Here is a 14,467-nt window from a genome sequence, read left to right on the forward strand (position 1 = left end):
AGACATGACTCTCAAAAGTAGTGAACTTAAACATGTATGAACTATAAAAATCTCTAAATTTGGTATAAATAATGTATTAAAAACAGTAGTATGTACATGTTGGTTTTGAATTAGAATTCACATAAGTACACCCTACGAGTACATTTAGAACTGAGAACTCAGATTCTTATAAGCGGGTAAGTACTGTAGTTTGACTTACTAAAAAAAAATCAAGTCTGCAATGAATATCTAGTTGTCTTTGCCTCCAGATAATCCTCTTGCCATTTGGATTAAAAATTCTCCAAACATCGCATAGCTCCAAATTTTCCATCGCATTTTGCACTACCTTTAAAGCGTTCTGATGTGTTCTAGCGATGCCATTTTTTCAGAGAAAATTGAGAGAGTAAAAAACATCCTAAGCAGCTGGTCTGCTAGGAGACTTACTCTTCTAGGTAAAATCACGATAATAAAAGCTTTGGCAGTATCCCAAATTGTACATGCTTTAACCTCTCTTCCAACGCATCAGGGTGCACTTAAGGAAATCGATACCCTGCTATATGACTTTCTCTGGGAAAGCAAAGGGGACAAACTTAAAAGGACACAAATGATCAATGATTACGATAAAGGAGGCCTCAAGATGATAGATATTCAAAGCTTTAATAAATTGCTAAACAAAAAGTGGGTAAATGGAAACTTCTCGTAGACTTCCACCTCCAGAAGTGTAGGGGGAAAGTAATGTTTTTAAAGTGCTACTACGATCAAACTATCCATATCCATTTTTATAATTTCGTGTAAAATATGACTGTCTAAAATACCTTGCTAAATATCAATCCATTACGACCATCAGAAATCTTTTTTTAATTTGTATTTTTTTTTCCGAGAAGTTGCAGTCGCCATTTCTTTATCTCGTTCCAGTTATAGCCTGGTTGAGAATTAGGGAAAATGACGTCAAATGCTCAAAATACCTCGCGTAAATTAACTCGAGTGTGCTAGACTATTGCAATGTTTGAATTTATTACAGGTACAGTAAAAAACCCTTTCTTAAGAACCTAGATTTTACCAAAAAAAAGGTTAACTGAAAATGTTAGACAAAAATTGTACATTAAAACTCCTTTTACACGAGAATCTGTTTTAGCCTACAACTTTGAAACAGGTTCTTTTTTTTGAGAAATTCCGTCAAAGCAACAACACAGTTCCATGTATTAATGTTGCGTTTTGTTCTGTTTATCTTGGATAGCTTTGTACAGCCCAGGCCATAACCATTTCTGGATACTTGATGACGTCACCAACATGGATGTCGTAGTGGGACATCGAGGAAACTCACTCATTACTTCATTCGAGCCCTAGCGACTTAGTTCCATACCCATATCCCATGAAACCTTGCAAAATTACAGAAGACAAGCAATTACACACAACAAGCAAAGAACTGATGGTGGTCGCGATGACGAGAAGGAAAAATTCAGATGAAAAGTCGGGTGGAGGACCATGTTGCCAAGGGCTCGATCGAGGAATAACCTCTATTTAGTTGAGGTTTTCAGGTATGCAACCTTTTTTTTTGATTCCTAAAAAGAATCTTTTAAAAAACTAGAATAAATTTGCTTCCAATTTGTCAAAATTCTAATCGAGTGCACGAGTTTTTTGCTCGAGTGCACGAATGTTGAAAGTCTGTTAGTGTGCAAACTACCAGATGGATTCCTTTGTTCAGATCCATCGGAGTATCGTGTAAACCATAAATTTTAACCATACGTTGTGGCCGGCCAATTTAAAGTAAAAGGACAATTATTTATCGGACCTTTATAAGCCTACATTGTGAATTCAGATCAAGCCAACAGCATGGATGAACACATTCAGTATCTCGAGACACTGTTGTCTTTGTGGCACAAATCTGCCACGGACCTGGGTCAGTGCTACAAACAAAGAATCTTTTAAATCGGAGCTCTGGATGAAATTTCGAATCAATGTCGATCTTAACATCAGAGAGATTCATTCAGCCAAGGCGAATGCACACTAAAAAATAATTTCAGGAAACCACGGATCTAACACATAAATGTGATTATCCAGCGAGTAAGTTCTCCTTCGGGCAAACATAAAACAAAGAGGTATTCGTTCACTGAGCTCTCACATTTTCAGGTATCGTATCCGGGAAATGTGCGATAAGAGCGGCATGAAGATGAAAATAAAGAAATCACATTGGTGGAAAGCCTTGCCGAAGTGTCTCTATTACAGCATTCCGGAAACAAAGGTTGGAGTTTAACTACACGAACTGATGATAGTGAAATTTTCCCACTATTACAAAAAAATTAAAACCACAAGGGACTTGTCTGTAATTGTGAAACTCGTTTAGAAACACCGCTCGTGCTTTCACATTTTGAAGTGATTACCTAAACAAACTTTCTATACAGGGTGTTCAAATCAAAGGGTAATTGTAAAGGACATATCATTGCTGACTAAAAGCTGTATGACCGAATTTGTAGTGTTCTGAGACCTAGATTCTCCCGCGAATCGATCAATAGCGCGCAAAATACCTTGCATGATTCTCTTGCATTGAATTCGATCATGTGTATTCGTCTTAATATAGATTGTGACTACTTGATTTTATTTTATCCCACTCATGTATTTATTGGCGTTTATTTTCCAGGTATCATAATTTCAAGATCAAAGCTCCACGTGGAACACCGCTTGTTATTCAAAGTGAAGACGACAACACGTATGACTCGCATGCACTGGCTTGTCTTCTTCCACGAGAAATGGAACGCATTCCAGAGGCTCTACGAGAAGTCCAGATTTTCAGCAAATCGCAGAGAAAGACATACACTTTAGGAGATGTCAAAGGGCAGCAGATCGGCACGGTTCAGCACTTTCTAAACATACAGCTGCATGCTTTGCTTCGATGTGGCAAAATAACCAGGAATTGAAGGGTAAGTTACTGTTTTCTTGCTTTACTGTTACTTTTTCGTAAAGGCTTGATGGACTGAAATTGATAATGTCTATTTAAAAATCGGAGAGAAGCAAGATATTGTCTTTCCTCGACCTATACTGGAGAGAAATGAAATAGTCCCGATTCCGCGATCTCACACCTCACTCGTCCCAATTGTTATCAGTGCGCGTTATTTGGTTCAACCTTATTTAATTGGTTTTCTTGTAACCCAAAATAGGGAAATCAACGGAGAACGGACAGTAACATCGAAGCCAAGCTCTACCCAGAAGTTCTCCAGATACAAACAGACTGGCGGAGGAGTTTTTATTCCTGTGACGCTCTTGGTGGAAGGACCACAGCGTTACAAAGAATTTGTGCTAGAAAGAATCCGCTTTACTCTTCCAGAATGCGAGAATGTCGAGGACATGCATGTTGAATGTTTGAAATAAACGAATATTTTTAATGGTATCTTACGTCCAGTCCTTATTAGCGAATTTTGTTTCAGCTTACTACCGCATTACAACATGGCCGCCACAAAAAAAAAAAAAATCAGCTTCTTCTTGTTTCCAGCACCTCTCGGCCAAATTTGCTTTGATTTGGTTTTGATCTCACCCAATCACAAAGCTCGAAACCGATATCCAGAAATGGTTATGGCCCGAACTGTTGTAAACTTGGTACATATATGCTTGGATTTTTAACATATTATGCATACAATACCAAAAATAGGCCACGCCCTCCAATGACAAACAACTCATTTATTTTGAAAACTAGACTGCGAGCAGAGGGCGCGATCGACGAGCGGTGAGCGGCCAAGCTGCGATCTCTTTTCGCTGTGACTGGCGCCCCTGCTGCTCGCAGATCACGGCCTCGCCCCTCATCGCTCGTCGATCACGTCCGCTTTTTCCCCGTTCGTTCCAGTGGGATTTCACAGCAAAAGAGACTGCTCGCAGTCTATTTGAAAACAAGAACCTGTTAAAGAACCTGAGTAGCCAAATTTTCCAGTTAAGCACCATCTTTTATAATAACCTTCTTAGCCTTACTTGGAAAAAATTAGGTTCCTATTAGCGGGTTTTTACCGTATATGCTTCTGAGTCTAAAATTGAAAAAAATACCAAATTGCACCAATGTTGCACTAAGGTCACAGGAACTGTCCCGTTTCGGGGGAGGGGGGTACTCCCGTAAATTTTGAATAAGTGTGTGCCTCGAAGAGTCTTGAACCCTGTCCCACTTTAAGGATGAAACAAACAAGAATTGTCCAAACACGAAATATGACACCCTCTTCAAGGAAAAACAATAACCAAACAACGGCTAACCACGCGCGGCAAAACACAAATCTAGATAAAATCGCTTTGTTGACAATTTTAGCGGAATTTTCTTTTGGTTTAGCTGGCCATTTACACACTGCAATTTTAGCCGATACAATTTACATATCCTATCTAAAGATCACAACGGAAACACAATGCTAACAGAGGAAAAACGATAACCGCCAAAACCATACCCTATCCCGCGGCACAAACATGTATATGGGAGTACCCCCACCTCTGGGTATTTAAAGTGGATATTGTTCTGCAATGTCCTCCATCAGGTGAAGCTCACCACGCCATCTTCTCCAAATGAATTCCTTAAGGTATTCTTGTAGGAAGTTAGGATTTGTGTGATGAAATACAATGTATACGAGGCATCGAGGTGAATCTCTTTATGGGCACATTTCTTGATGACACATTAATTGTTAACATTTTCAAGGTAAAATGCGCACAGTTTTTGGCATTTTGGCTCTAATCTGGCTACAGGTTTTGCCGAAGATTTTGGGAATAATTCGGATGGCGCTATTTTTCTGTTGAAGTCACTACGGTGAGATCGACTTGCTGGGATGGAAGAGAAGAGAATAAAACGTGCTATAGCCATTCGCGAGAAGAAGATAAGGTGCAAATAAGCTTACATTTGTTCAATTGATCTTCAAAGGATAGTGACTAAAACACCACACGAGCACTACGAGTAACATACAAGTACATACGAGTAATTACGAGTCATACGGGCGCACACAGATACATATGAGTAACATAAAAGTAACATAGAATACATGGAGTAACACACAGATAACATACGGTCAAATGTGGGTAATACGCATGAAATCTGCAAAGTAAAATACAAGAAATTGGACCTTTAACGGAAATCGTCGATTTGTTTTTCACTGCTCGGTATGGAGAGAAATTAGCATTTGAGGGTGTGTGTGTCTGCGTGTTTTTTGGGGTGGGGGGGGTGGGAAGAGACCTTCCTTAATGCTTCCTGTGAGCCTATTACTGCATAAAATAGCAATAACAAAACTAATAATAAATTCAAATACTATTCAATCCTGTAGGCTGAACAACAACGCTGATTTCCTACGGTTACCACCCTCCCGAGGTAATACCCGGGACAAGATCGGCCCTTGTGACCCTAGGGTGGAAAATGTTTGAAGTTTTCAGTTTTTCCCGTGGGTAGGGGGGTTGGGCAACTTCAAATAACTACCCACACAAAGACTCCTGGAGCGAAACGAGATATGTATTATTTTATTATTTTTTTTATAATATATATTTCATTATTTCTTATTTCTTTTATTTTCATTGTATTTCTTATTATTAATTTATGTTATTTCCATTTTATGCAGCAATAGGCTCACACGAAGCACACGCAAACACACCCTCAAATGCTAATTTCTCCCCACACTACCCCGTTTTGTACATATGATATCATTTGCACATTTATCGCGATTGACTACCTAATTTACCCCGACCTGCTCTCGTGCTGGTCTCGTAGCTCAGTCGGTAGATCTAATTCGGAGGTCGTGGCTTCAATCCCCACTTGGTCAAATTTTCTTTGCCCCGTGAGGACTCCCAAATTTCCCTTAAAAGGGTAGTAACCCAGGGGGATTTATTGTATCGGCAGTATTTCCTTCTTCCAGCACCCAAATATTTATTTAAAAAAAATTATAATTTATATTAGGGGTGCTTCGCGGTTCACATTCTATATCTATATCATTTGAACCAATGAATACACCGAGCAGTAAAAAAAAATCGAAGGTTTCCGAGAAAGGTCCAATTTCTCGCATTTTACTTTGTTTTTACAAATCAAAGGAAAGAAAGTCAATTAAGCTTTCGCTAAAATGCATGCGATCAAAAACCATTTCCCATTTGAGTTTCAGGAATGTAATTTTTTTTTGGATGACAAACTGTAGTTACCAGTTATCTTGTATTACGGAGGACAGTAAGGAAATTAACCAATGTTTTTTAAAACACTTGCACACAGCCATTGTTTTGCTCCATTTTGTCGGACAAATATCTCGAAACAGTTGTATCCCTATAAAGTGGATTTACAAAGTTACGGAACCTAATACGATCTACATTTTTTACCGTCACCACCATTTAGTACACCAGCGTTGAACACTACATCATCGGAAAATGAAATTTCCTTACTCGCGGTCCAATGGGAACAAACAGTGTTAGAATTGTTTTGACGTTTACTAAAAACACGCGCTTGATATAGAATGAAATAGAAATCAAAACTTTATGAGTGCGGCTGGAAGTATTGCGAGTTCACTCTACCGACGTCCCGTTTGCCGTCATGTCTCAAACTGGAGGTTTTTAACCCTTTAAATAGTCGAATTGTGTGCTCTTTATCGACAGACGGTGACACTTTTTTTTAAAGAATAATGACAGCGGCGGCGGAAAAAAAGTTAAAATGCCATTCATTGTCCAATGAAATAAGCTTCCAAAGCACAGATAATAAAACCAAATATAACCTAACCTTTGAAAAGGGTGTAGTAAGTCTCCAACGCAATAAACATCGTGCGTTGTATATCTCATAATTTTGATCTACTGTAAGTGAACACAGATCCTTAATTCTCACACCACATCTATCTCCGGAAAAGTAACAGGCAAAGTCAATAGGTTGAATATACTTGAAAAACTAGAGAGGGTAAAGGACCGTGCACTTAGGTATGACATGTATTTATAGCAAAGACCCTTCATTAAGAAAGAATGCTCAATTTGATTGGTTTACAAAACACATTAAAGGGTCGTCTCACCCAAGATATGTTAATTACGATAGACAGATGTTTTCAAAAGAAGACACCCACCACTACAGATAATTCATTTCAAGTAAAGAACACGCATCGTAATTAAAGGGGCACAAATATGCTTTGATACCTAAAGTAAGATGTACAAAACATGGTCTAAGGTCTCTTCGTTACTTCGCCGCTGTAAGGACTTGGAATTCGCTGCCGGAGACGATACGCGCTATGGCCGCCACAAGAGAAATTTTAAACTGGATTCCAGACACGCAATTTACATGTAAATTATGAGGTAATCATATTACTTATTAGAGTTTTATATCTTTTATCGTGGAATAAACCCTTACCCCCGGGGGGCAATGAATTATCGGCCAAGTATCAGTGAAGTATCGGTGAAGTGTCGGTCAAGTATCGGTGAAGTGTCGGTCAAGTATCGGTGAAGTAGCGGTGAAGTATCGGTCATGTATCGTTCAAGTATCGGTCATGTATCGGTCAAGTATCGGTCGTGAATCGGTCAAGTATCGGTCAAGTGTCGGTCAAGTATCGGTCAAGTGTCGGTCAAGTATCGGTCAAGTGTCGGTCATGTATCGGTCATGTATCGGTCAAGTATCGGTCGTAAATCGGTCAAGTATCGGTCAAGTATCGGTCAAGTATCGGTCATGTATCGGTCAAGTATCGGTCATGTATCGGTCAAGTATCGGTCATGTATCGGTCAAGTATCGGTCAAGTATCGGTCATGTATCGGTCAAGTATCGGTCATGTATCGGTCAAGTATCGGTCATGTATCGGTCAAGTATCGGTCATGTAGCGGTCGAGTATCGATGGTTTAAGACTATATCGGTCGACACATTTATCGGTCGACTGTCGGCCGATATATCGGTCGACTATCGACCGATAGTCGGTCGACAGTCGACCGATAGTCGGTCGATTGTCGACCGATAGTCGACCGATAGTCGACCGATAGTCGACCGATATATCGGTCGACTGTCGCCCGATATGTCGACCGAGTCCACCTATAGTACACATGATCCGACTTGCCTGCTTCAACTTTTGAGGGCTTATGGTACAGAGAATTAAGACATAGTAAACAGCTACAATTAATACAAAGTTGAAAGTTTGAAAGCTAAAAGATATACATGACAATCATCAGACCCTATGCATCGTAGCAAAAGAAGGGTCATTTACCACCATACCTTCTCCAAAAGTGTTCATGCTTACAGGAAATCATTTATTTTTGTCTCTAGGTGGTACTTTATTCACAATAGTTCTGCCAACACAAATGCATTTTTCTACAGTTATCTCATAGCACATGACTGTACAGGTCAAGTGGAAGGTTCCTGCACGGGGACTAACATTTCAATTACCTCAGCAAACTGTAATCATCAGAATTGCAAGCCATGGTGTATGTACCAAGTGCTAAAGTTTCCAAATTAGTTACCTAATTCTTACAGTGGAGTTCAATCCTTTTTTAGACTATCTTCAGCATGATCATCCTGTTACATATTGTTGCCAACAAATGCGAGGAACATATACATAAAAATGTGTACAGCTAATAACACTTTAATCCCTGAGAGTGACTGGCATCTAATTTCTCCATTCAATATCACCCCTGAGCCACACATTAAGGTCATGAGAATAAAGGAAATGATAATCAACTGAAGAAACTCTTGATTGTTAAACAAATTCTCCTTGCCAGCACATAAGGAAATATATACAGAACAGTTTGGAGAATATGAATTCTGATATTGAAGTGTAAAGGGTTAAAGACATCATGTAATCAGTTATATATGTAGATTACTGCTTGAATATATGACTGCATTAAGTACAAATGCCAAGTAAACATGATTCTGTGGTCTTCTACTCTTCCACCCTGAAGGTTGCCCTGTGTAACAAAAAAAAAAAACCTTTTTAAAGACACCTCTACAATGGTAGGTATATACACACAACTGACATGTATGAGTGAAGCATGTCAAGCACTAAGGTATGATTGTCAATTTGCCTTTTTATTATTTGTCTGTATTCCCACTTTCAAAGAAAAGCATTTCCCATGAAAAATTAAGCATTAAAGATATAAGCTACCAGCAACAAGTTTTTCCATTGCAAGTGTTTCATATCATCAGATTCTCATCACATTTTTTTGTTAATGGTACATTTGAAAGCATAAGAATATTTCAATCATTACAATATGTTGGAATCCCCCATTTTAACCCTTTAACTCCCATAAGTGACCAAGAAAGGATTTGTCCTTACAATATCAAAACATTATCAAGCAGACAAGTGATGAGAATAAAGAAAAATATCGGTTAGGGGATTATAAGATGATCCAATACTAAATCCTCCAAACTAACATCACAAGAACTGTATAGGAGATAGTGAGGAGAATTACAAATGAGATCTTGGGAGTTCTCAAATTTAACATCACATAAATTGTATGGCAGACAGTAAGGAGGATTACTCATGAAATTTTGGGTGTTAAAGGGTTGAGACACATATGGTAATTATTTGTAACAGAAAGGCAGCAAATAAATATAACAGTATAAGCCAGTAAAGTGTTCTTATGTAGAATGAAGTTTCAAACTCATCGAAATTCAGTTGACTTCATAATTCATATTTTAGTTAAAGAAATGTGCAACATCTCTTTACAAGGATGAAAAGGGAATGCCATTTATGAATTTAAAAATAGTAAATGCCAAAAACAAAAAGATAGAGTTTAAAAAACTACTAAAATATAGCATATCTATTCACTGAGGTTTTAATCATTAGCTGTCACACAGAGATATAAAATAGGGTTTCTGGAAAAAACCAGGGCAATAAAATTAAAGATTCAGGAGAAGCATATGATTTTAACTTGTTTACTGATGTTCTCACCTGAATTCCATCTCGAATGAGAACTCTGCAAGACTTCTGTTTTATCTTGAATTCAAACAAAATTCAATTATTTGCAGGCAGGTTAAGGAGGAAATTAAAGGATGGATACATGTTACACAAAAAGAAACCCCTTTCAATAAAATAAAGCAGAACCATATTGTCTACATGTCTATGCTTCTGAATACAGCTATAATAAGTATTTTTTAAGTAATTATCTACATATGTTAACCGAGCGCAATATATGGTCATAAAAGCAATTATATTCTAACCTTCCTCCTTAAAGGGTGCCTTGTGTATCAAATACATCAAGTTCAGTACCTCCAGAGTCACAAGCCGGGCTTTTGGGGCTACAAAATAATAAAATAATCATCGAGTTATGTCAGGCCAATTTATCGAGAGTTAATTAAGTATAGTTTCCTACAATCGTATGAAAGTTTAAAATGTGCTTTACTTGCGCTATATATACGGATTTGTCGTTCTTAATTACTAATGAAATTCCGAGGGTGTGACTCAATTACTCCAAGAGAGAATATCCAAGTAGGTTACAGAAATGGTTTGTGAATTGTAATCTGTTAATATGTTGACAAAATTTCCCTAAATTATGGTGCCGATACGAATCTATCATTCATAATCGCTCATGAAATTCCGAGACTAAACCTCAATGAATTTAATAGAAACTGTCCAGGAAGGTTACAGAAACAGACTCTCAAAAACTGCTCTGGAATTCGATAACTGTAAACAACAATTATTTAAGCGAACCATGTGTTTACCAGCGCGCTTGTGAGGTCAAATTGCCAGAACCCCGATTAATTGCACGATCACAGCTCGGACGCTTCTTGCAAAATGATGACTACCAATTTTAGAGATTAATTCTTCAGTTTCCAGTATAAGAAAAAAAAAATCGTATCGCAAGCATGTTCATCATAACGCCTCGAGATGTTGAGCGAAGAGAAAGTGGCTCCATGTTTTGTGACACAAACCATTTCCTGAAGTTCGAACGAATTGAGTAGAAAGCATGAAAACATAGCGCTGAAAAGTACGACAACCAAACAATTAAATTCACTCATCCCGCTGTAGAACCATCTCCATTTTACCCCTAAGTTTGTTTGCACCACACATTTGCGGTCCGTAATTTGATTCTCAAATGTTTGACGGGTTCTCACATGACAATATCGTCAAAATCAAATTAGCGCGTTAGCCATAACGTAAACATGCACATTGCTGACTCAATCCCATTTTATTTTAACTTTGGGAAAGGCCATTACTTCGTTCTTAGGGTAAAACAACAGATCTTCGGGAAAGCGCAAATTTTTCAAATGAATAGTGTAAATCCTGCGATGATTAACTAAAGAGAAAAAAAAGAAGAAACTTGCGCTCGCCGTTCGACATCATTTAAAAACTTTCTAGGCAAAACAAAATAAGTAAGATAACTTCTTTTCCCATAACACCACGACTGTATTAAACTTTCAAACGAAAGGACAAGAAATAACTTGAAGAATACGAACACTTTGCAATATTATTCGAGCGATGAATCGGCGTAAGAGTTTTTAGGCGATGAATGCCAGAGTCAATGTTTAACCGAAACGTGATCAGTTGAATTAAAAACTGAAGCTAGTATCAAACGACGATTGGTAAAAAAAAGTTTGAATTTTTTTCTGAGTCTTAGCGTAAGAGAAAATCCAGATAGGACACGACTTACCTCCTCTTCTTTCGCGGATCCTTTGCAGTTCGCTTCTCTTTGTTGATGACCTCTTTTCTGTCTGTTTTCAGAAGCGACTTTGTATTTCCTTCTCGAGTTGCTCTTCGCTAGAAACTCGCCTTTTTACTTATGCCCTTTATTGTTCTCTTTCGTGTTCCTCTCGCCGTATTCTGCCTATTTTGGCGTCCTTTTTAACTTTTGACAATAAAAATCTGCGATAAAATATTATAAAGCATAACACGACGTTTCGACGTTTCCAGAACGTCATTATCAAGTGAAAAAGAATAATAAAATCGAGTATATATATAATAAAACGGTGAATAAATTACAAGGCGTTAAAAGTTAAACAAAGAGTTTGGCCCTAATGGAATCGCTCTGGGTGTTTAAATTGGGCCTTATTGTTCTTATGTACAACATTTCATAAACAAGACAATCCCATTTCGTGCCACATTTTTTAAGCATTCTAAACTGGCTCTCATTGAGTAAGTCAACGTTCCCATGGGCATCTCTCAGGTGGCGACCAATGGCAGAGTATCGATGATCAGCAATGCGTTGAAACAAATGGCGCGTCGTATATCCGACGTAATTTGAATCACACAAATCACATTTAAAACAGTAAACAACGCTATGCTGATTTACGATGCGTGGCTTGATTTCTTTAAGCTTTAGGTCCTGCTCAAGTTTCTTACTGGTGTAGACTGGTTGTACGTCAATGCCGATTTTTGAACTGAGATCGCGCATTTGTCTTTTGGCAATGTTCGCTGAGACTTGATCTTTGAAAGGAATACTGACTCTTAAAGTTTCATCAGATTTTGTCTTAGTATCTGGTGTAGAGGAATAATCACATTTGTCGATAATACAGTTCACCAAAGAACTAGGGTAACCAAGGCGATGAAACATAGATTTTAGATGCCTACACTCATCGACGAATGCTTGATGCGTAGAGGACAATTCCTTTGCACGATGAACCATTGTTTTGATAAGACACTTCTTGTAGCGTAAATCGGTGTGACTTTGAAAATGAAGTAAAAGGCCCGTGTTCGTAGGTTTACGATAGACCTGAGTCTCCAGCTTGTTGCCGTTCTTTGTTATCAACGTTCCAATAAAAGGAATTGAATCGTTGTTGGAAAGTTCCATAGTGAAATGAATACTAGGGTGGAGTCCATTGAATGTACTCAATGTACTCAATGGACTCCACCCTAGTATTCATTTCACTATGGAAACCACAGATGACAACGAAAAGGACTTTGGGTCAGAAATAGCAGCTACAGTAAAGTGAAACTTTTACAAGGATGACTGCTTGAAGTCAGTCAAATCAGAGCAAACCGCCATTACCCACCTGAAAGATCTAATGAGTCTATTTAAGAAGGGTGAGTTTCACTTGGCCAAGTGGCTACCCAACTCTTCTGAAGTTATGGAATCCATCGCTTCCTCAGAGCACGTGACATCAGTGAAGGATTTGGACTTTGATCATGCCCCTATTGAAAGAGTCCTGGGCATGCGTTAGCACATAGCCACAGATACCTTTGGCTTCAAGATCACCATGAAGGACAGACCAACTACAAGAAGAGGAATCCTGCTGGTGGTCAGTTCAGTATATGACCCACTCGGATTTGTAGCCCCCCTTTATCCTCACAGCTAAGCTAATCCTCCAAGACCTCTGCTAGAAGAAGCCTGGTTGAGATGACAAGATTCCTGAAGATTTTGAACGATGGAAGGCTTAGGTTGAAATGCTGCCAAAGCTTCAAGAGTTTTCTGTTGATCGATGTTTCAATCCTCCAGATTTTGGAGAAGTTGTCTCCTGCCAACTCCTTTATTTTTCTGATGCTTCTCAACTGGCTTATGGTGCAGTGTCCTATCTGTGGCTCGTCAACTCACAAGGCAATGTTCATTGCTGCTTTGTGTTGCTAGCTCCACTAAAACCAGTTACCATTCCGAGGATGGAGCTCTCCGCCATTGTGCTGTCTACAAGATTGGACAGGATGATTCGTGAAGAGTTGGAGTACAGAATTGAAGAGTCTTTCTTCTGGACAGATAGCACGTGTGTCCTACGCTATGCGGAGAATAAAGGTAGCAGATATCAAACATTTGTTGCAAATCGAGTATCAGCAATAAGTGAACAATCTTCCCCTATCCAGTGGAAGTATGTTGAAACGAATCTCAATCCCACTGATGACGCCTCAAGAGGATTGACTGTGGATGTCATCGTAGGGAGTAACCACTGGTGTATGGGTCCATGTTTTCTTTGGCAGAATGAGGAAAGTTGGCCAAAACGCCCTGCTGCTATGTACGAAGATAGAGAAGAGGAGCTACGCACATCTGAAGAAAATACAACTACATTCCTCATTGTGGCCCACCCCGCCAACCAAGTTATCAACAAATTATTCGAGCGTTTCTCCTTGCGGCTTCAGCTAAAGAAGTGTGTGGCCTGGATGCTATGGTTTAAAGATTGTTGAAGAAACGCTGTTACCAAGCAAAAGCGAGGAGAAGTGATACAGCCCTGTAGTGAGAAGAAATTGAGCCCTCTGCCGAAAAGGCTATAATCAGAGCTGTCCAAGACCTGGGCTTCTATGAAGAATTGCTCTCTTTGAGAACGGTGCAGAGAGAAGTGAAAAAATCAAGCAGCATTGTCAAGCTAGATCCAGTTTTCGTGGAGGGAATCATATGCGTCGGTGGTCGGCTACATAATTCGGCTATCAAGAAAGAGGCTAAACATCCTGTTATACTCCTTAAAGATCACCACGTTTCAGAACCCATCATGCACCACTACCATTTGATCAGTGGTAACTCTGGTCTCGAGCACACTCCATCCTTGATCATGGTAATCTCCAAAGAGTTTTACGACTACAGAAACGATGTGCTAGGCTTATTTTAGATGCTGATACTCACGAAAACTCAGTCAAGCTTTTTAACAAATTACATTGGCTGCCTATAGATGATATCATACGTATTAGGA

At 38.9% G+C, this 14,467-nt stretch overlaps 1 protein-coding gene and 1 long non-coding RNA gene across 2 annotated transcripts; both read left to right on the forward strand.

The window, feature by feature from the left end:
- Window positions 1-1,472: 1,472 nt before the first annotated feature.
- On the forward strand, window positions 1,473-3,377 carry LOC131775136 (uncharacterized). Its single transcript, XR_010717821.1, has 4 exons — window positions 1,473-1,517; window positions 2,110-2,221; window positions 2,618-2,897; window positions 3,135-3,377. It is a non-coding gene; the product is annotated as an uncharacterized lncRNA (long non-coding RNA).
- Window positions 3,378-13,241: 9,864 nt separating this feature from the next.
- LOC131775118 (uncharacterized) lies at window positions 13,242-13,967 on the forward strand. The gene has a single exon (XM_059091206.1). It carries the CDS (start codon window positions 13,242-13,244, stop codon window positions 13,965-13,967), a length of 726 nt encoding a protein of 241 aa, XP_058947189.1.
- The last annotated feature ends 500 nt before the right edge of the window (window positions 13,968-14,467 follow it).

Source organism: Pocillopora verrucosa, chromosome 6 (assembly GCF_036669915.1).
Source record: "Pocillopora verrucosa isolate sample1 chromosome 6, ASM3666991v2, whole genome shotgun sequence".
Classification (NCBI taxonomy): domain Eukaryota; kingdom Metazoa; phylum Cnidaria; class Anthozoa; order Scleractinia; family Pocilloporidae; genus Pocillopora; species Pocillopora verrucosa.

What these genes read in the sequence shown, in the direction of transcription:
- LOC131775118 (XM_059091206.1), top strand. Translation starts at nt 13,242, where the DNA reads ATGCTGCCAAAGCTTCAAGAGTTTTCTGTTGATCGATGTTTCAATCCT.